This window comes from Condylura cristata, unplaced genomic scaffold, assembly GCF_000260355.1.
Source record: "Condylura cristata isolate star-nosed mole 26May11 unplaced genomic scaffold, ConCri1.0 scaffold00008, whole genome shotgun sequence".
NCBI classification, from domain to species: domain Eukaryota; kingdom Metazoa; phylum Chordata; class Mammalia; order Eulipotyphla; family Talpidae; genus Condylura; species Condylura cristata.
The window spans coordinates 57780667-57805287 of record NW_004567109.1 but is presented as its reverse complement, the minus strand read 5'-3'; the positions used below and the strand labels follow the sequence as shown (position 1 = coordinate 57805287).

The window sequence follows — 24621 nt, the reverse complement described above, 5'->3', positions numbered from 1 at the left end:
AGGTCTGCTGCACCATGTGGGTCACCTCTGAGGCAGGGATCGAACTCATGATGTAGTGGCTTTAGTTTTATACTACTGCGCTTTAACCAGCTGTGCCACCAGGGAGGGCCTTTTTTTTTTTTATTTTTAACTGAGATAATGGGACATCCCATCAGGTATTACCCCTATAGTCTGGCCACCACTAATTTACCCATATCCCACTACCATAGGCCATTGTGGTAAGAAATAGGATTTAAAAACAATTTTATCTTAAAGTATCACTTCAAGAAAAGAATATTTACTTTGGCATTACCTATAATGTTAAATAAATGGTGCAAATAGGGATAAGATTAGAATAAAAACCTCACTTTAATATATATGTCTGTGTATTCTTATATTTAAGTTCTTGGGAGAACACAGATCCTGTGGACTTATACATTTCCCTAGAGTATTCTAAGGCAATGTTTATCATACAATGGATAAGAGGTTATTTTATATTACCCTTCTCTTTTATTATCTCAGGGTAAAATAAAACCAAGAGAAAAAGGGGTGGCAGGGAGCTACAAACAAATCTGGAAAAACAACAAAAATGGGAGCACTTGTCTTTAAGCTAATAATTCTGTAATTCACAAACATACTGCACATCAGAATTTCCTAAAGAGCTAGCTACAATACAGATTGTCAGGCCATCTTCAGATTCTCAGCAGATCTGGTAGAGTAGAGCCCCTCAATTTGCATTACTAACAAGTGTCCAGGTGCATTAATGCTGATTTAAAGCATCACTTTGAGATGGCTCTAGTTCAGTATTTCAAACCTTTAAAATTCTATTGTTTTCTGGCAAACATAATCTTACCTTCTTTTTCCTTCCATTCTGACATTGTCTCCCACTCTATGGAAAACAAACCCATTTGTCTTCTTTTTCTTTTCTGAATCACTGTTTCAGCTATTTTATTGGTTAATTTGTAAGCTGAAGGGTGGTACTATTCTCATCTTGTAGATAATATGGAGCTACTAAAATATTAAAAAATTTACAACTTTCATGTATATTTAGTTAGCACACATTATTCCTAGAAGTAGGTTAAGCAATGCTTACATTTTAAAACATTACTAGTATTTGTTTCTTAAAAATTTTTAGTTGTAAAATATTCTTCCTGCTCTCTTATGGTGATTTTTTTTTCTATTATAATTGTTAATCTGAGTTTTTGGACAAAGGATGCAATATAACTGATGAAAAGACACTGGCATCAAATATTGGCATGATTTATTACCCAAAAGAGCAATGAATATTATTTTTATTTTAGTGACAGGAAAAGTTGGAAAGGTTTAGTGTCACAAACCTAGTAACGGCCAGTATTTGCACAGAGGACAGCAGAGAAGTTGAAGGAGAGGCAGAAAGGAAATACAAATCCTCATACGCAATAAACGCAAAAATGAGGATAGAAAAATAAAAGTTTTTAACAAATTATAGATTTGATAAGTCAGAATTCACAGCTATGTCCTCTAGAGTTTCTTCAGAATCACTTTCTGGATTTAATTCCTAGTTCTACTTGGCAATAGGATATAGACTAGTAAGTGCTATATTAATTATATTGCTGATATTTTATAGCCTTAAAGATGAACTGTTTTCAAATTTCACACACAAAAAGTCTCTCTGATAAATCAACTGGTCTCCAATACAGCCCTGGGATTATATTAGATATTATAAAAATTAGATTATATAAGTTCTTTCAAGGAGAATTTTCCATTGCATTAAATATAAGTAGAGAATTTTTAAAACTTTAGTTCTATTTTCTCATATATAACAGTACAGTTTTAAAAAGTATCTGTATTATATTAGATTCTATGGTAGCTATTTGTCACATTTCTTTCTTAATCTTCATAACTCTCTATAAAAATATTTCTCCAATAGATGGCTAAAAAAAGATACTAAGAAAAATTAATGGATTTACGAAGGGTAGTAAGAGAGAATAGGAGCACAAGCAAGCTTGAGTTTCTTTTACTAAAAGCCAAACTGCCTACCACTGCAATACAACATCTTTATTCTAAATTGATGAATATTTTCCCAACTCAATTGTCTGATAGATGCCTGATTTAGAGGAAGAAAAAAAAAATCCACACAGTTGAAATTTTTAAAACAGGAAGCTTCTATTTTTTCAACACTGCCTACTAGAAATAAGAAAGGTGACTACGTTTACAATTTCTACCTGGTGTTGCTTTTTAAAACTTCAATCTGTATCTTATTGTAAAACATGACAGAGGTTATATGCAGTTCTCATTATGATGCTTTCTTAAACTCTAACTGCTAAACTTAAATGAGAGGCATTTGGTACAATCTGAAAAATATTCAGTTCAATTAAAAGTAATTGATGCATGGTGAAATAATTCTTCCCAAAGCTGCTGTAAAATCTTCAAAAAAATAAAGCTACTTAATAATTTTCATCTCCTACAGGCTAGAGAGAAGCATTATTGCATATTAAAAATTGGAGTGTAGTTTTCCCAGAGGTAAAAGAAAGTTATTAAAACAACCTATTTATTGTTGATATAACTATCCATTTGTGCCACACAAAAAGTAACAAATTTCAGTACATTAAAAGAAAAGCTAATTAAGGTATAATTAGTATTTTCTGTATTTTGATAATTAGGGGTTAGTTGGCTATTCCTTTTCAAATTTCTATTTGATGCACCCCGACAATCCCTTTAATGAGCAACTAACGCTATTGAATCCCTCATGGCAGAGGAGTTTAGTGACCACTACTACATTACTTTCATTTATCACTGCCTCTTTACCTATAAATTAATCTAGCCCTGTAGCTATGTTGATCTACTTTATATCAATTTCTTCATCCATATCAGCTGAATATGTATGGCATTAACCTCATTTGCTAGTTGAGAAAAGCAGAATTAAAATGAGATCTAATTTCTCGTGCACAGCACAATTTCAAAACTGCCTGCTAATTTCCACCACCTGTCAGTGTGAAGAGCCTTTACTTTCTTGTAATTAAATAAAACAGTATATTTTTTTAGCAGCTCTGAAAAATGCTAATCTTTCAAAAGTGTTCAGTGATCATTAATCATTAGGACAGTAGAGGAGCCTTCTTTAGAATGCTCATTTATCCTTTGTTTAAGCTAAAAAAATTTTTTTGGCCTTTTCACAAGAAAGAAAAAAACTAAAAGTACCAGATGGAATATAAGCATTAACTTTTAACTACTGAAGTTTCTATTTATCTGTTTTACTGCCACATGGTGGTTAAGAGCTTAACATTATACAACTTAAAGACAGTTTGATAAAATAAGCAAAAATATAATAAACACACAATAGTCTGAAATCAGTAGGAATTTAATAAATGCACACTGCATCCATTTGTAGAACCTAAATTTACAAGGCTTAGACTATTGCTGGAAAATAGTTTTAACAATATATTTAAACAAATTTATTCAATAAAATGCCTACTATGCTATCTACTAAACTATTATCTAAAAGTACCATTTGAACACATGTAATGATACTCAGCTTTAGAGAAAGTTAAACACTTTTGATTCTTACTAGACATTGCAACATAATATAAACATCGTAGGGAAAACCCAAAAACACTGCCAATCATTGTAATATTAAAGATGCCAAATTAATATTTTTTATAGTTCTGTATTTTTTCTATTGCTAATTTAACAGCATGGAATCAGGTTATGTATGTGTAAATTAATTAATGAGCTGTAATTCTGGTTCCCATTCATGTATATATCCAGTCAGTTGTCGATTTTCCTCTCAGTATTTAGGTAAAAACATGAAGTAGCCATGAATAGTACTGTTTGAGAAACACACACACACAACATACACATCCCAGATATTATTAAAATATTTATTTAAGATCAGGCTCACTGTCGGGCTAAATATACCTATTCTTCAAATTCTAATATCCATAGGTCATAACATCCTATGATTATACGTATCCTATGAAAAAATATAATGTATTAGTAACAAAAAGAACTTTTACACAGTTATTAATAAATGTTAGTTGAAATGATCCATAATGTTCTTCATTAAGTTTTGGATAAATATCTGAAATTACAAGATCATTACTTTGGAACTTTTGGAAATATTTCAATCATACTTGTACACTTATAAATAAAATGACTTTTTTTTATCATTTAAGTTGATCATGCAGTTATCATAATACATAATAGGTATTAAGCAAGACTTGAAACAAAAAAAGATGTGGGAGGGACTATTTATAATAGTAAGTAGCTTCAGGGTTTCTGCAGCAGAGGTAGGATACATTCTAACTCATTCTAATTCTCCTCAAGCAAACTATTTAAAGAAATTGAGAAATGAAAATACCTTTAATATGCAGTAGGAGACTGTCATTGGTAACTACTTTGACATTAAATTAGAAGATAACCAACCTGAGCACCAACATCTCAGGTGAACACATTACTAACAGAAATTCAGTAGAAGATATACATACCCCTCTAACACTGAAATGTCTCAAAGATATACACTCCCATGTAGCCAATTAAGCAACTCAAATACTTTTAGGACTGCAAATTCTACCCTAAAATTTCAGTAATTAACTTTCAATTACCATCTTACAAAGTGGTCGATGAATTATTTGGCATTCTCTGAATTTGCAAAGTCATCCACCATTACCCTAGAAGTATAGACTTACCAAGTAAATGCAGACATCGTACAGATATTGTTAGATAGGGAGATAGACAGACAGATAGACAGGCAGTCAGATAAACTGATCATGAACTGTGGACATAGTTTATGTCCACACGGAAATTATTCTCAGGACAATTACATACTGTCTCTCTTTTGATTTGTGGAATAAGATCATCATACGCATGGTTTCCACAAGAGGCAATGACTACTAAGAAAACTATATACCAATGATGGTGAAAAGAATTTTTTGAGTTGTAAAAGTTAATAACTAAAACATCTAAATTGAAGATGGTATTCAATGCTGAAAACTCTTCAAGGATACTCCTTAGTAACATATCATGTAACATTGTTACTCTTATAATCTTTTAGAACTTTCAAATTTTCAAATATCAGGCATCAAGATAAATATCCCCAGCACAGATTTCTGAATCATCAGAAGAAATTATTACCTTCCATATTACTTACAAAACATTAATCATAGAAAAATCCCAATTAAAAAAAGGGCAAAGACTGAGACACTTCTCCAAACACAACATATAGATCACCAACAGCCATGTGAAAAAAAAAAAAAGTTCATCACCACATTTTTAAAAAATATATTTATTTATTTATGCATACATAAATGGGCCAGAGGTGCATGGGCGGTGAGAGGATTCACCAGACACAGAGTGGGGAGCAGAACAGACAAATGGACGAAGTATGCTGCTGAGGGTAGCAATGGGAGGGCCAGGAGAGGTCTGCTGTGCCATGTGAATCACCTCTGGGGCAGGGTTTGAATTCATGCTGAAGTGGCTTTAGCTTCTTAGTGCTGTGCTTTAACCCGCTGCGCCACCTGGGAGGGTCCCCCATCACCACATTTTTAAGGGAAGTGTAAATGCAAACCACAATAAAATACAATCTCACACCTGAGAGAATGACCCATATCAAAAACAACTGTTGGTGATAATACTGGTAGGAATGTAGATGGTTCAGGAATGTTGGCAGAAATTCAGAATATGGAAAACACTGTAGGTTTCTCAAAAATAGTTTAAAATACTTTTAATAAATCTACTGCATGATCAAGCAATTCCACTCTGAGATACCTACTCAGAGAATGAAAAGATACTAATTTGAAGGGATAGATGCATTCCTCTATTCATTGCAACATTATTTATAATAGCCAAGTTATGGGGGCAACTTAAGTAACCAAAGGCGGATGAACAGATCAGAAGTAATATGGAATATATATGCACAATGGAATACTACTTAGCCATTTAAAGGTAAGCTCACATCATTTATGGCAATATGGATACAACTGGAAGGGATTATGCTAAAAGAAATCTCAGATGGAAAAAGACAAATGCTAGATGATAGCACTTAGAATATGGGATACAGAGAAATAAAACGAAAGGTCAGATGAAACAAAACCAGCTAGAAATCCTAGATGTCTTATTGTGGAGTTAACATTACAAGTTGAGGAGAAAAGGGGAAGAAAATAAAGTGGAGAGGGTGTGCAATGCACTATAGTGGAGGGCTGAGATGCCCTGCCTCTGTCTCTGCCTCTAAATCACATAAAGCGTTGCAAACTATGTTACCTTAATAAAAAGTAACTGATATTCCTATCAAACCACATAATACCCCAAACAATCAAAGCAATCCTGACAGACACAGAATGGTGGTATCATGTGAATAGTATGGTACTGGAACAAAAACAGACACACAAACCTAAAGAATAGAATTGGGAGTGCAGAAATAAGCCCACATCTACATGGACAGCTAATCTATGACAAAGGAGCCAAGAAGATACATCAGAGAAAGGAAAAGTCTCTTAAATAAATGGTTTTGGGAAAACTGGACAGCTACATGCAAAAGACAGTGAAAATAGACAACAACCTTACACTGTACACAAAAATTGAACCCAAATGGATAAAAATCATAGATGTAAGACCTGAAACTATGAAATACATAGAAGAAAGCATAGGTTAAACACCCCACATTGGGTTCAGTAATAGCTCTGTAAAGTTGTCTCCATTAGCAAGAAAACAAAAGAGAACGTAAACAGTTGGAACTATATCAAATTAAAAAGTTTCTGCACAGTGAAATAATCACAAAAGCAAAAAGATACCACATTGGATGGGTGAAAATATTTGCACAGTATATATCTGACAAGGGATTTATATTGAAGATCTACAAAAAATTCATACACCTCAACAAAAAGAAAGAGACTAATCCAAAGAAGACATACAGATGGCCAACAGACACATGAGGAAAACATGCCAATTATCCCTTATTCTCAGGGAAATGCAAATCAAAACTATAATGATCCCAACCACACCCCTGAAAATGAATGGCCCATGTCAAAAAGATCAGAAACAGCACTATCATCGCTGTGGCCTGAGTTGGGTCCCCTGACCAGGGAGATAATCCACATATAGTGCAGCAGATGTCTCCTGTCTCACCCAGTGCTCCCTTTACCAGATTTTAGTAAATCTGCCTCTTCCACTCCCTACTCGGTCTTTGGTGAACTCTGTCAGCCCCAATACCTCTAGCCTACACTCTAGTTCTTCTATGCATAAATTAATTAAGTCTTTTAAAAAAAGATGAGAAACAACAAATATTGATGAAAATATGCAGAAAAACGAACCTTTATACACTGTTAGTAGACTGGTCCAGTACCTATGGAAAAGGGTATGGAGATTTCTCAAAACATTAAAATTGATCTACCATATGATTCAGCAATTACACTGTTAGGTATTTACACAAAGAAGACAATTTGAAGGAATATATGTAACCCTATGTTGATTGCAGCACTATTTACAAAAGCCAAATTGTGTAATCAATTAAGGAGATATGGTATACAGACATACATACAGTGGAATACTACTCAGCTACTAAAAACCATACACGCTTGTCATCATGACAACATGGAAGGGATAATGCTATGCGACATAATTTAGAAGGAAAAAGACAAATACCAGCTGGTTTCACTATATGTGGAATATACAGAGACAAAACAAAGGGTCAAATTAACCAAACCAATAATAAACCCTAGAAATATGACTGCAAAACTGAGATTATTAATTTACCATGGGGAAGAGAATGGAATCAAAGTGGGGAAAGAGCATAATAAGGACTTCCAGTGTCTTGGTGGTGGTTGTGGAATGGTAACATATACCTAACAGTGATCCTACACCAATGTTACATCAATTTAAAATAAATAAATCAAAATGAATAGAGAGAATAATTTCAAAAATGTATTTTAGTTTCTGTGGATGCACAGTTACTAACCTTATGCATTTTGTCCACAGGCATAACATTTCATAAATCGTCAGAACCATTAAAATAAATGGAAAAAAAAAACTTTATGAAGTAATCATAGAGAATCATTATTTTTACATTTTTACAGGGACTAATATAATGCTTGGCACAATGGAGTTACTAAGTGTTTTAACAAATGTATATATGAAGAATTACAAAGTCACTTATGATTTGATGCCAAGTAATGGCATATTTGATGTGACTAGTAATAAATAGTAAGAGTTGGTATTAAAAATTCTATTTATCTTTCCAATTTAAAATCCTGTATTTCTCCAACTGATAATTCAATTACTGGTGGCTGCTAAGATTTTTAACTAAGTTTTTCTTCTCTGAATCTCCATGTCTAGTACTTAATCATCTTCAGTCAATACTTAGATTTACTATGGGAGCTTAGACTTAAAAGTGTAACTTGGCAAGTCTATTCATAAGGTAAACCCATTCTAAAAATGAAGTCATTAGGCCTTTAGTCTCCTTTGCTAAACTCTGTTAAGAAGGTGCATAAAATGTTTGGATCTATTATCATATAAGATGAATTAGGTAGAAAAGGATATAAAGAAATAATCTCTTTTAGAAAGGACCTATTTGAATACCTAATATTTTACATATGTATTAGATGTATGAACATTTAAAGAACAAATCCCTGAACAATAAAACAATCTAGCAGTATAAGCCCTAATTTGGACTTAAGCACTAGTCATTCTCTAAGCTGTAAAACCTAAATAGTCAAATAATACTTTACCAAAGACAAATTATGATATTTACGTAGTAAAAGTGAAAGCAGTCTAGAATTAAAGCTTGAAAGATTTAAAATCCTTAGCAGAGAAAGTCCCAAAAATCATTATTAAACTCAAACATCAAACAATAAGTTGGTCACAAGTAACTTCCTTTTCAAACCTGAGTGATATATTTGTTACACCAGAATATTTACAAATGTATAAATGCTTACTATTTAAAACATTTTAAAGTTTTTGAAAAGTTTCACCAAAGTGAAAATTCTATGTACAAGAGTTTTTTTTTTAATTGCATTCCCTAAATTTCTTCTCTAAAATTGTGTTATCAAATACAAAGATACATTTGCTGACAATCAAAATAGCAGCAAGTATATTATTGTAACACTGCATGACATTTAGAGCTACAGCAGTCCAGTGAAGTTACTTTTACAATTTATTTTTGTGTTTCATTACCCAAGTGCTTTCCTACTCAATTTACCAGTAACTGGTAGGAAGATTCTATGCAAGAGGTCTTAACAATTGTAGGGAGAGAATGCCATCTGCTGCTTCATGTGTGTACTCAACAGTAGAATGAAAACTGGGTAACAGGTAGATCAATTACATAGAACCTTTTGGAAATCCATACACAGAGATGAAGCTTTTGTTTTTATAAATAATTCTCATTTCTACTTCAGATAATTGGAAAATACCTCAGAGGGAACTTTCTATCTTAAAGCAAGTTACTCCATGGAATCACAAAGATACAATGTGCCTCTATATCACTAGTTTATAATGTGCATAAGCAAGACTTTTACTCAGGTAGAGTGAGAGAGATGTCAAAAGAAAAAGATCACTTGTCTGACCTTAATAATAGTAGTTATTTCCCCATTTATAAATTACTATACCATCCTGCTTATAAATACATGACATTTAAAAGGTGGCCATGTAATGATATTTTTGAAAATGAAAGGTGTAGCTATTAACTATTATGCTAGGACAAGTGTGAATTGGGACTATCTTAGGCAAATCTGGATGTATTGTTACCCTCATTGAAATGTGATGTTGCCTTCACTCTGTCTGGATTTCTAACTCTCACAATACCTTAAGAAGCTTTCAGAAAAGCAATCTGAAAATTTTTAGAAAATAGCAAGAGTTGGGAGAAAGTAAGCAAAAAATAAAAGTGGGAAAGTTTACTACCAGACCACACAGTGCCCCAATACAAGTAGCTACTTGAAGGCAGTCCAGAATTTATATTTACTTAACTTTGTTAAGCCATTTGAATTTTTTTGACATTAACAAATACCTTCTTAGAAAAGGCAAATCCTTTTGAGAATCCATTCTAACATTTGCATGATATAATTTATTTGGAATGCTTTCCTTCTGATATATAAACTGCCACTTACTGGTGACAGTTTATAATTAAACAAGGCAAAACTGATGGTTATGTATGGTTGGCTTGAATTAATAAAGGGATTCTAAACAAATTTCAAGCTGTACAATCTTTGGTAAATAGTCAGAAGCTAAAATATGTGTGTGTGTGTGCATTTCAAAAGGGCTTTTCCTTATACAATTTAAAATCCAATTTAGAGAAAATGAGATTTCTCTAACAAAAGCATGGACAGCAAATATACAAATATATTTTGTTCTCAATAAACAGACAATTTACAGTTATGGTAAGTGGTGGCATCTATCCTCTAATGAGATAAAAAGAAATATTACCTATATTTATCAGAGAATAATTGATACAAAAATAAAAAGTGCTGTAAAAGGACCTGACACATCCTGAGAGTCTGTATATTTTAGAGTTTTAGTGCTTAAGTTGTATCCTAATATTTTTAATGATCAATCTACTCACATATATAATTTATGAGTCACACTTTTGATAAGAACATTTTATTCCATGAGCATGATAGGCAGGCAGTTGTGTTACTGAACTCCAGAAGAGATTATTTATGTATCTCAAAAACAATCCACAGAGGAGAATTGGTGGAAATGTAGATTGGTCCAGTCCCTATGAAAAGCAGTGTGGAGGTTCCTCAACAGATTAAAACTGGATCTGTCATATGACTTATTTCCACTCCTAGGTATCTACCCAGAGAATACAAAAACACTAATTAGAAAAGAAGCTTATACTCCTATGTTTGTTGCTGTACTATGTACAATTGCAAAGCTATGGAGGCAACTTAAGTGACCAAAATCAGATGAATGTTCAAGATGCGGTATGTATACACATCAATGGAATACTACCCAGCCATCAAAAAAAGATAACCTTGGCCCTCCCTGGTGGCACAGCAGGTTAAAGCACAGCACTAAGAAGCAAAAGCCACTTCAGCATGAATTTGATCCCCCGCCCTGGAGGTGACCAACATGGTGCAGCAGACCTCTCCTCACCTGCCTGCTGCTGCCCTCATCAATGTATTTCAGTATATCTGCCTGTTCTGCTCCCCACTCTGTCTCTGGTGAATCCTCTCACTGCCCCAATAAATGTTAAAAACAAACACATGCCAGAAAGTTGACCACAGGTGGGGTGTATCCAGAGTGGGAGGGGAAGGGGTAACACCAGGATGGCAGGGAGAGAACACAGTGGACTATCGTGAAAGACTATGGATGCTTTCGTGGTGGGAGTGCTATGGTGATTACACCCCAGTAGGAAATCCTAGACTTCAAACCACTAACAAGGATGTAAAACAATGATACTAAAACAAACAAACAAACCCAAATCCAGAGTTGAACAACAAATGGTAAGTTTGTAGAGGCCTGAATTTGCTTTATCTTTCTGCAGAGACTCCCAGTGTTCTAGACATACCGTAGACTGCATATGTGTCTCTTTCCCCTTAGTTCTCACTCTTAGGAAACCCTTCTGCATACATCAATTATGTACTCGTTCATTCAGACATTTACTGAGAATTTACTAATGCTGGGCTCTGTAATGGTCACTGGGGATACTACAAGCTCTAACTATACTAATCTATTTGGATTTCTTCCAATGTGGAAACTTTGAGGCTTTGCACATTTTGCTCCTTCCTCCCAAAAGACTCATCCTACTTTCCTCTCTATCCCATGGCTTCTACTAATTCTTCTGAAACCCAAGCAGCAATACTCTCTCCCAGAAGTCTTTTCTGATTTCCAACATCTGGGCTAAATACCTTGTCCTCTGTGCCCGCATGACACCAAATGTGTGTCACTGCATGCATAAAATACCGTGATTGTCCAAATCAATTTCCATTTCAATTTCTCAATTTTATATATATATATATATATACACACACACACATACATTAAAAAGTTAGAGTAACCATGAAAACTGCTGTGTCACTGCATGCATAAAATACCGTGATTGTCCAAATCAATTTCCATTTCAATTTCTCAATTATATATATATATATATATATACACACACACATACATTAAAAAGTTAGAGTAACCATGAAAACTGCTGTCCTCCAGCATATTCCTCCCCCTTCCACATCTGACTTCAAAATTTTCAACCCTCTCACCTAATTTTTTTTTCTGTTTTTCTCTGTCCTTCTGAACATGCAGATACAGCTATTTCTTGATTTTTTAAAAAAAATTTTATACATTATTTTTTGAATCCCTAATTATGCACAAGATACACAGTGCTATGAATGGATTTCTTTTCTTGTACAAAAAGTGAGTTTGACTCATTTTCCTTTAACCTACTGTAAACTGACCCTCAAACTCTTATCCCAGGTGCATAAAACCACTCGATTCCTCTCAATGTAATCTAACACAGGCCATTCACCATTTTCTTTCAGAACAACAACAACAGAAATCAGTGACCTCCGCCTAGTCCAGTGTGAACTGGCTGCTCCCTGGGATCAGGCCTAGCTGCCACCTTGGACTTCCCTTTGCCTTTAGGCTGGGATCCCCTTGCCTTTCTCCTGATAGAGCTCCTGGTCCTCACCTCCCAGGCGTGCTTTCCTCTCTCCTGGTTTGTTCTCTTAGTTTGATGGCACACAGTCTCCAGCAACTTCCTGGCAAAGGGTGTAAGGTAGTAAAGTTTGAACCTTTTGCCTGAAAATACCTTACTTGTTTTGATTTGTCTGGATATAAAATTCATTTGTCAAAACTGTGAGGAGACTTTCACTATCTTCCACTTCTAGTACTGCAGCACCTGAGGAAGGCCAATATAACTTTCACTTCTAATTCTTGTGACTTGCTTTATCTCTCTGGAATCTTTTAGGCTCTTCGACTTTTCCCTGTCTGATAATATAAATTTCCAACAAGGTGCTTTGATATGGATCTGCTTTCACTTATTTTCTAGATAACTATACAGTATGGAACCTCTTGTCCTTTGTTACAGGAAATTTCCTACTATTCTTCCCTTCCTTTTACTGTAACTTCTATTAATTCACTAATCGGCTCCCTAGATTACCTAATCTTCTTATATTCCTCTCCTATTTTCCATTTTCATTTTAACTTCCTGCATGCTTATCTTCCAACTCTTCAAGAAAGATTTATTTTCTGCTATCCTTTCTTTTAATTGCAAAGAACTCTGTTTTCTTCACTGAATTACTTTTCTATAGAACCCTGTTCTCTATTCATGGTCAGAGCATTCATTTTTTGTTTTTCTTTCCAATTTCATATTTTCTATTTATTTTTCTTTCTGATTTTCATGTAAAAAACTTTCCTCAAAAGACAGGCAGTGACTAACTGTATGTTCATTTCTCAGAATAAATCAAGACTGAATTGAAGTTCTTTGTTCATAAAAGGACTTGCCATACAGTAGATTTAACTATAGGGTCACAGGGTAGTTAAGCTGATTTTTAAACTGAGGATCCTACAAGTGTTTACCTGCAGAACTCTCTCTTAAGTAAGTTCTTAAAAGCATTTCAACAATCTCTTACTTTGCAATGTATGGTAGCAGAGTTGGGACGTATCCAGGAATATTTTCAGTTCAGAATTTCATTTTCAACCCCAGATATGCAAACTTCCATATGTATATTGCTGTCTTCTGCAAGAACTGGGGTACAGTCCTATTTGTGCTGGGTTGTGTAGAGGAATTCAGGGGAATCCAGTGAATCCTAATACACACTTTGATTCATCTCTTCTATTTTCAGTCGCACCCTGACTGAAAGACAGCCTTCAAAGGTGTCTCCAAATTCTGAGCTTCTCTGGGGTTTTTAGTAAAAATCATCTGCCTAATTACTGGCATCTTTCATGGGAACCTTTTAAGGTTGAGTTCCTTTAGGTACATTAAGATGGATACCACTTACATGGGATTACTAGCTTCAAGTCTTTTAACATTTAGCATTGCTCCCATCTTATTTTCTTTAAAAGTATTTTTCTTTTTATTCTTTTATTCTTATTACAGCATGGTTTCAATTTGGGTAGGAGGATGTGAATATTCAATTTGCCATGTTTACCAGAGTGCCTATAATTTATTTTGTAGATTATTAAAACTTTCAAATATAGAAAAGGAATATAATAATAAACAACCATTTAAGTGCACCATGCAGAATGAGAACTAAAAAACTACAGATAAAGCTGAAGTCTCTTGTGTCTTTTCCCCAAATCTTATGCTTCTGTTCAATCAGATCATCATTACCCTGAATTTAGTATTTGCCAATCACAGGAACATCATTATTTTATATAGAATTCATGAACATATATCCATAATATATTTGATATAGTGAAGGACTTATAAAAATACAATTTTTTCATGCAATAATGTGGAGGCTTTGTTTCTATTTATCCAAAAGTGATTGCCGTTTAGATCATTTGTTTACATTACTGTATAGAATCCTTTGCATGACTGTATGACTAAACAAAAATTTATTTATCCATCCTCCTGACAAGTGTTCTTTGTTTCACAATTACACATCAGGATTCCATGAATAAGCTTTTATAAAAAAAATTGAGGTATAACAGAGTTTATAAATCATAAATGAGTTCAACACATCTTTGCATATGCACAGACTCATATTAACTCCCATGCAGATAAAAATATTTCCAGCTCCCCAGAATGCTCCCTTGTCAATATAATCTCCCTCCAAAAAGGTAATCACCATTCTGAATTCTATCACCATAAATTAGGTTTTATAGCCATTAAAGTGTTAAATACAATCACAAAATACATACACTTTGTATCTTAACATTTTTTACTCATTATCACTAAATTGATTATCATAAATTCATCCCAATTTCTGCATAGAGCATAAAGCTTTCTTTTTATCGCTGTATGATATAACATAACTACATACTTAACTTATGTATCCATTTGACTGTTGATGGACACAGGCTGTTTCCATCCTAGATACTGTAAATGAAACTGTTATGAACATGCATGTATCATTCATTTTGTGGCTATATAAACTCATTTCTTAGTAAATACCTGACTGGGCACTGCTGAGTTACAGGGTAGGCTGTATTTAGCTTTAATAGATATCACAAATTGTTTCCACAATGGTTACATCAACTGGCACTTCCATCAGTAGTGTATAACAGTTTCATGTATTCCACACAATCATGGTTTGGTTTAGCGCCTTTTTCATTCTTAGTCATTTTGAGAGGTACGTTAAGAGTTACTGGTACTGTAATGATGGGTGTGATATGAAATGACATTTGAAGAGGTATGAACTAGTATTTCTAAAACACATACTGTTCTGTAAAACAATGTTACCCCAACTAAAAATAAAAATTGTCAAGTGTGTTTTGTAGACAACATGTTGGACACATTTTGTCTTTTTTTGAAATGTAGTCAAACAATCTGTTTATAAGGAGGACTGACAAATTTCCTTTGTTTCACAATTACACATCAGGATTCTATGAATAAGTTTTTATAAAAAATTTTCTTGAGGTACAATAGAGTGTGTAAATCATAAATGAGCTCAATACATCTTTGCATATGCACAGACTCATATGTTAATCTGTTCTAAATTTAATTTTATTACTGATAACATTAGCACTATGTCTGAATTTACATTTTGTTTTGTTTTATTTCTTTAAAACAGTTATTAGTTTATATGTGTATAAAAGAACTGGGGTATAGGCCAGAGGTGTGGATGGGGGTGAGAGGATTTACCAGAGACAGAGTGGGGAGCCAAACAGCCTGGTTTACTGATATGGACTTCTATGAGTTGCTGAGGAGAACAGCAGGCAAGAGAGTGGTCTGCTGTGTCATTTGTGGGTTATCTATATTGGCTGGGGATCGAACTCAGGCTACAGAGGTGACAGCACTGAGACTTAACTTAAGCTACCAGGGAGGCCCACATTTTGGTTTTATTTTATGTCTTATGTCTTTTTTCTTCCTATAGCCTTCGTCTACTCCTTTTTATATGTTATATGAATATTTTCCAAAGTAATGTTCATATAAATTTAATTTTTTTTTCCAATTATATACTTTCAGTTACTTTCTTGGTTGGCTTCCCAGGGCTCAACATATTAGAATCTACTTCAGATTTACACAACCCTAATTCAGCTGGGGTAAAGAAATGTCATGCCTATAAGCACAGATGTGGAAAAAAAGAAACTCTCTTATACTGCTGATGGGAATGCAAAAGGGTCCAGCCACTATGGAAAGCTGTGTGGAGATTAATTATAGTACTAAAAATGAAGCTACCGTAAGAACCAGCGATTCCACTTCTAGGAATCTACCCAAAGAACACCAACACAGGACCCTCCCTGGTGGTACAAAGGATTAAAGTACAGCACTATGACATGCTCCATAACCAATGAAGCACAAGTTCAATCCTTGGCCAGGGAGGTGACCCACATGGTGTGACAGACCTTTCCTGTCTTGCCACCTGCTTCCCTCAGCAGTGTGTTCAGTAGATCTGCCATTCTGTTCCCCACTCCATCTCTGGTGAATTTTCTTACCACCCCTGCACAACCTCTGACCCTTGTATGAATAATATAAAAAAAAAAAAAACACCAAAACTTTAATTCAAAAAGAAACCTGCATTCCTTTGCTTACTGCAGCACTAGCTACAACAGGTAAGACATGGAAACAATCTAAATGCTTAAAAGTAGATGACTGAATCAAGAAGCTATGGTATATGTACACAGTGGAATACTATTCAGCAATCAAAAAGATAAACTCATGCCATTTGCAGCAGCATAGATGCTCAGCGAAATAAACCATAAGAACAAATAAAAATATTGGATGGTTTCACTTATGGGAGGAATATAGGAGAACCAATAAGTGATCAGGAAAAAAAAAGAGAGAGAGAGAGAGAAAATTAGCACAAAAGTATAAACAGGAGATGGTCAGGGGGCCATGTAGGAGGGGGACAAAAGGATTAAAACAGGGACAGGAAGAGTACAATAGACTATGGTAATGGCTCATGGGTGACCTGGTGGTGAGAATTCTATAGGGATTACACCTGAGAGGAGAAATAAAACATTGTACAGAAATGAACAAAGATGTTACACATGTTACTTAACCCTTAGGTCATACTGTAAAAAAAGAAGGGGAAAAAATTATCATCTCATTAAAAAAGAAAGAAATGCTATACCTATATAGTGTAATTACATTTTCTCTCTTTCTAATACTATTATTTTAGTTGTAACATATTACACATGTATTTTACTAACGCCCCCAAATAAATTGTTATTACTCTAAGTAACTATGTCTTTTAAAGAAATTAGGAGGAAAAAAAAGAAAGAATATGTATTATAAAGTGTTCTTTAAAATTCTTGTTTACTATTTCTGATTCACTTTATTAATCACTGTAGAGATAAAATCTTATATATCATTTCTTTGTTCTAAACCTTTGTTCCCACTCACCTTTGCAATACTATTGGCAAATATATTACATCTTACATCTCTATCTTTTATATGCCATCATTAATGAGTGGATAAAATATATAAGTATTTTACACTACCGCTGTTAAAATCATTTAAGAGAAGTACTGTATTTTATAAATGGTTAATTACACTCACTGATGCTCTTTGATTTTTCATTCATATTCATGTGGATTCAACAGAGGTCACTTACTTTCAGTCTGCAAGACTTTCTTTAGTACTTCTTACAAAATAACTCTATTAGCAATGGATTATTCCCATTTTTGTCTAGCTGAAAATGTTTTTAAGTCTCATTTCTTTCTGAAAGATAATTTTATGGTAATGGGATTCTGGGTTACCAGTTTCTTTGGCTATATTGCCAACTGTTCCCAGACTGCAATTTCTAAAGAGAAGGTAACTATTACTCTTACAGGAGTTCCTTTGTATATGATGAGAAGTTTTTCCTCCTGTTACTTTCAAAAATTTTCTTTGTCATTCAACATTTTTACTATTATGAATTTTTACTGTGGATCTCTTATGTTGTACTTCTTTAATGTGTCACATACTTTTTATCACACATAGTACATTTTTTTTTAAGATTTATTTATTTGTGCATATAGAACTGGGGTACAGGCCAGAGTCTCAGGCGGCAAGAGGCTTCACCAGAGACAGAGTGGAGAGCAGAACAGGCAGATCGACGAAGTACACTGCTGAGGGGAGCAGCGGACGGGTCAGGAGAGGTCTGCCACGCCATGTGGTCACCTCCGGGGCAGGTGGGAATCGAACTCATGTAGAAGTGGCTTTAGCTTAGTGCTGTGCTTTAACCCACTGCGCCACCAGGGAGGGCCTCACACATAGTACATTTTAATCTTTATGACTTTAAATATATTTTTCTGCTCCTTTCTCAATTTCTGTCCCCACTAGGTACTTTATAATTTATTGGTGTGTGTAATAGTGATTCAAGGTTCTCAGAAGTTGTTAGTTTTTCTTTACTTCTTCCCCCCAGCTTTCTGAATACTGTAATCTCCATCCATCTGCTATACAGTCTGCATATTTGTGTTCCCCTAAACAAATTTATGTTAGAACTCTATTCCTCAGTGGGATGGAATCAGAAGGTGGTCTTTGGAAAGAGTATTAAGGCTAGATGAGGTCATGAGGGTGGGGTCTCATGGTAGGATCAACACTCATAAAATATGTGCACCAAGGAAGGTCACAGGAAGAAATACCCAGAAAGAGGGTCCCCATTAAGAACTGAAAATTTTGGAACCTATATCTGGGATTTCTAGCCTCCACATTGTAAGAAATAAAAAAATTTGTTATGCAAGCTACCCAGTCAATGGTATTTAGTATAGTAGCCCAACATAATCAATCTCAAGTTCACTAATTATTCTCAGTTTAAGTACAATGGGAGGCTCTCTAGTAAACTTTGCAAATCAGTTATTCTATTTTTCAACAACAGAATTTGTTTCTTTTAAAATAATGTCTGTCTTTTCATTTATATTTTCTATTTGATGACATTGTAATCATAGCTTGTTTTGCTGTGCTAAGTGACCTTGACAATACTATTTCCAATAGATGAAGTATGACATATATCTGTCAATGTATTTGGTTTCATTTAATTTCTTTTGACATTGTTTTGGAGTGAAAGTGTACAGGTCTTGCATGTCTTTCATGAGATTTACTCCCATACATTTTTTTTGGGTTTTGATATGGTATTTTAAAAATTCAATTTTACATTGTTTGTATGCCAAAACTATCCTTTAATATGAACCACTGTATGTATGTGAACTCCGTTAAATTGTACTGTTAGAAGTTGTTATTTTTTGGTCCAAGAGGATACACATTTGCAAATTTCTTAAGCTATTGCTATACTGTTTTCTAAAGAGATTTTACCAATTTGGATTGTACCCTCAGGGGATAAATATGTTAACTTCCATTTCCTAACAAATACTTACTTTTATCAGACATTTTACTGTCTCCAGTTAATAGGTATGAAATGTATTTCACTATAATTTGCATTTCTCTTAATTCATGACAAGATGGTTATTTTTCATGTTGATTGGTATATGTGATTTCTAATTCTGTGAATTGTTCTTTCCTACTAAATTGTTTTCTTATTGATTCATATAAGCTATTTATATGACTGAATATTGACTCATTTTACATTACATATATTGCAAACATCTCACCTGTCCAAAGCTTGTCTTTCACTTCATCTATTATGTATTTTGATCCATAGAAGTTTTTACTTTTAATATGGGTAGAACTTAACCTTTCGGTTTATAGTCTGGGCTTCTAGTGTTAAAAAAAAATTCTCTCGGCCCTCCCTGGTGGCGCAGCGGGTTAAAGCACAGCACTGAGACCTAAAGCCACTTCCGCATGAGTTCGATTCCCGCCTGCCCCGGAGGTGACCACATGGCGTGGCAGACCTCTCCTGACCCGCCCGCTGCTCCCCTCAGCAGTGTACTTCGTCGATCTGCCTGTTCTGCTCCCCACTCTGTCTCTGGTGAAGCCTCTCGCCGACCCTGAGCCTCTGGCCTGTACCCCAGTTCTGTATGCGTAAATAAATAAATCTTTAAAAAAAAAAAAATTCTCTCTATCTCTAAATTATAATCTCCTGTTTTTCACACTAACAGTCCTCTTACACATTTTGATTTTCATATCCTGTAAAGTAATAATTCAAATTTTCAAAATGAGGTAACAAAATGTTCCAGCAGCATTTAACACTCTTCCCACCCCTCACCCCCATTTATGTACTGTTTAAATGCAAAAGTAGTAAATTTTATTTGTTTTTCTTTACTTGCCCACCTTCCTCTTTAATTAAAAACTTACTAGGGAAATAAATCACCCTATTTGCCTTTGTATTCCTGGTCTTGTTACATGGTAGCTACATGTTAATATTTGTTGTATAATAAAGAGGAATAAGCAAGAGGAAAAGAGCAGCACATATACATCATGAAACAGAGTAGAAAGTAGTTTCAAAAGGAAAGCCTGCAAAGGTAGACAATGAGGAGTTTATTTTGTAAATAGTGGGAAATCAGTATGAATTTTAGCAGAAAATGGCAGAGCAAGAAATGAGTTTCCTGGAGACTGGCAAAGTTTAAAGTCTGACAAAAAACAAGTATTGTGACAATACACAACAACACATACTCTTCTAGCAGAGGAAAACACTATTACAACTGTTATGAAGTCAACTAACAATATCTTGTAAAGCTGAAGATACGTACATTCCACAGTTCAGCAATTCCACTCCTAATATTTGCCTTCAAAAAAACTCACATACATGCTTGAGGGGAATGACAATAGAAATGTTTATCACATTATTTTTTGTAAACTTTAAAATTAGAAACAACTCAACTTATATCAATGGGAAAAATGAATGAATAAATACAATGGTAATACACTGTAACTTCATTTAATAAATAAAATAACCAAAAGTATAAGTATTATGGTGGATAATATTAAAAAGTTTTGATCAAAATGGGCAAGTTTCTATATAATTTCATGTAATGTTAAAATACTATGTTTTATTTCTAAACATAGAAAAGTGGAAAAACAAAATCACTCATGAAAATAATGCTAATGTTAGAGAGTAGTTATTTTGGGTAATAAGAAACAGAATCAGAGCAACAAAAGATTGTTGATACTTAATTTTAAAATATACAGATCTAAAAGCATTCAGATCTCATAAAAGTGAAAGACGGGTATATGAAAGTTAATGTCATTGATCTCTCTGGTTTTCTAATGAAGAAAAAGATTATTCTGGTGGCACTGTGGGAAATGGAGTGGAGTGTGGAGAAAGTTCAATAAAAATAAAAAGGGGAGACAAAATACTTTTGAAATTTAGTTGAGAAATAACTAACAGTAACAATGAAGATAAAAAGGGAAGGAGCCTGAAAAAGGAGAACTGAGTGATGTTTAAAAATAAAAATAAAAATAAAATCAGCCAAGCTTGGTGATAAGTCTAGTAAGAATAAGAAAAAGTGGAGATTTTAAATTCAAACTTATTCCTCAAAATGGGAAAGTGGGTGAGAAGTGCCTAAGAAAAGAGTTCCTGGTACAGAATCTATTGAGTTTAAAGGGCCTATTCAATATTCCACTGAACGACACAATAGGAAGCAAAATAGCAAATTAGTAAGCAGCACACAGATTCTGGTACCAGGTGTCCTGGGTTCACATGCAGGGTTAACCATGTAGACATTTTAACTAACAATTCCAAGCCTCGGTTTCTGTATCAGTAAAAAGGGACAGGAGGTGTTAATAAAATAACTATTTCAGAAGACTTTTGGTGAGATACTAGATACCCCTTCCATACTGAGCAAAGTCTCCAGCACTAATTAACTATTCAGTAAATACCTAAAACTGCTATTATGGCTTCTTTCTCACTTACAAGACATACATACTTCTATTATTTAGACCACTTAGGACTCTTCAAAGATTCCACCTTGGTTACTGAAAAATTTATTTCTATGAATTATATTATTTTGCATATATAGGCTTTTGCAAAATTTTCAAGATGCTCTATAGTATATCTTATTTAAAACTGATGAATAACTTCATTCAAGTAGATTTGCAATTTAATTACATAAGTATTATATATGAGATGTAATTCTTATGGAATTCTACTAAACATACATTCAACCATTATTTCAAAGAAAGCATACAAATAGTATGTCAGGCACCTAGAGGTGATAACAATAAAATGGTAGAAACAGTACTAACAACTTAGAGGCTATATATATAATAAATAATTACAGGATGGTGTAGTAAGTGTTAAAACAGGGGATATACAATGCTTAGAAAACAAAGAAAATGAACTTTTCTAACTTATAGGAAGTATGTTCTAAAGGATGGAGTGTCTGATGTGAAAGATAAATAGGAGTTACAATAGTAAGGTGAAGTGGTCTCCACTGGCTTATTCCAAGATACAAGTATTATTAAGGTACATTTCAGGAAATAAAGTTTGCAAATACAACTCAAAAAAATAAACAAAGTAAGCAGTATTTTAAGCAGTAGGAACATTCCATACAAAGGCCCAGAATTGAGAAAACTACTAGAGCGTAAAACAGATTAGTACATATAACAAAGGAAAGAGATTGCAAAAACATTTTGACAGTTATATAATTATGTGATTCGATTAAATGAGATTGTGTTTAAGAGCGCTGAGTATAGTTTCTGGTTTAAAATGAGTACACAGTAAACATTATGCACTTACTATTATGCTTTGCTCCCTTTTTGCTAAATTTTGAAATGCAAGAATTCACTCACCAAAAAATATTTTCCATCTAGTTTTCCTAAGTTGGTAACCAGAAAATTAAAGAGAACATAGAAATGTCTTAGAGACCCCATTCTTTCATTTGTAAAATGGAGATAATAATATCAACATTGTAGATTTACTATAAAGCACACGAGATTATGTAGAGTTCTAAGAAGAGCTGGCGTACACATTAGGGACACCCAAAATCATTCCCACTAAGGCAAACAAGCCAGAGAAAAAGAAAGGTGTGAAACTTCTGTTCCATTCTGAGGTTATGCAATAGGAACCTTAGAAATAAACCACTTAACGACTAAACTCTCCTTGAAAATAGGGTTAGATGCGTATATCAAAATGCTAAAGTTAAAAAAAGAATCTTGATTTTTCTCTAGTATGAAAGCTTTAAGAAAAAAAAAAACCTGATCTTTTATAACTCACTACTTTAAAAATTACCTTATATTAAACCATATATTTAGATTAAAATATTATACCTCTTACATAAGTAGTTCAAAAATTTTCAGAAAATTAATTCCCAAATCTCATTTCCCTAAAGGAACTAGTCTTCATACATTTCTAAGTATTTTAACACAGTAATTTGAAGTTTTTTTCTACTCCATATTATACTGTTCTGATTTAAAACTCAAGCCAAATGGGTATTGGATTAATAACATTTGCAAAGTATTTATTCTTGGAAAGGCTAAACCACAAAATGCTTTGAAAATAATATTGCCATAATTATGATTTATATGCAACCTTCAAGTACCACACTGTATAAATTTCATACCATGCAGTTTTATCCAATTCTAATTGTCATACTGCCAACCTAAACACTTATTTCTAGATATTCCTTTTCTTCTCTAATCTGATCATTCAATGACTACTAAATCCCAAGTAAAATTTAGTGATATAATTCTTTCTTAGATCAAAGAATAAAATATATATTCCAGAAAGAAAGCATCAAGCTATATCATTTTCTTAAAGAAAGAAATAAAGGATAACCTAAGCAAAATCAAACAAAAAAAATTTATACTACTACACAACTATTATTGTTCAAAAACCACAAATAAAGGTTGAACTAAATTTTTCAGGAGGAAAAAAAGCTCCGTTTAATGTAGAGTATTATAGAATTTTCAAATAAGAAATCTTTTAACATTATTAAAAATCCAAAGAAGACAGGATTATCCTTAGGACTGAAAAGGGGAACTAATCTATCAGTAGCAGCAGGAGCAGAAGAGGGAAGGAAAGAGTGGGGGAGGAGCAGGAAAGAGGAGTAAGGAGAATGGGGGAGGGAGGGGGAAGGGAGGAGGGAGTGAAATGGAGGAAGATCAGGGAGAAAGAACAGAGAGGAAGAAAAATGAGAGGAAAAGGGATGAGAAGGGAAAGAAGAGGAAAGGAAAAGCAGAAAAATTTTACGTTGTGTCACAAGTTTCACTAAAAATATTGGAATTCACATAAAATACCCTGAATAATGTCAAGGTATTTGTCTATCTGATGTTTCTGTCTTAAAATACAATATAGTTAGGCAAAATTCATTAGAGTATTTCATATAATCCTAGTTGTTTAATGACTACCTTTGTAAAAAGTAGTCACTAACTCTGCCAATCAATTGAAAAACCTAGGCATAAAAGCAAATTAATTTTACACTGTGCCAATGTAAATTAATCAATCAATTTAAACTGATTAATTAAACTTATATAGAAAAAGTCCAAATAAAAGATTCAGCTTAAAGCTGTTAATATGTGGACATATTTCTTGATCTTCACCAACACTTTAATCTCTAGTAAAAACCTACCTTTGATGTTCTTTGAAGTTGATCGCCAACATATGTTTTACGAAACTGATCCAAGAACCAGAGAATTGCAAGTTCTATCTTCTCATTAGAACACTGAGGCAATCCAGTATCCATTAAAGATATAAGCTGAAAGACTCTTTTCATGAAGGAAAAATAAAGCATCAGTAAAAATTCTTAGAGAAA

General features: G+C 33.7%; 1 protein-coding gene across 4 annotated transcripts in view; it reads right to left on the bottom strand.

Moving 5' to 3' along the window:
- The window catches only part of RANBP17 (RAN binding protein 17), a 307270-nt gene that overhangs the window by 197887 nt on the left and 84762 nt on the right, over positions 1–24621 (bottom strand). For all 4 annotated transcript variants that reach the window (XM_012722309.1, XM_012722311.1, XM_012722312.1 and 1 more), the window contains one exon: positions 24439–24574. In XM_012722309.1, the coding sequence (XP_012577763.1) occupies positions 24439–24574 (136 nt within the window). The remainder of the gene's footprint in view (positions 1–24438; positions 24575–24621) is intronic.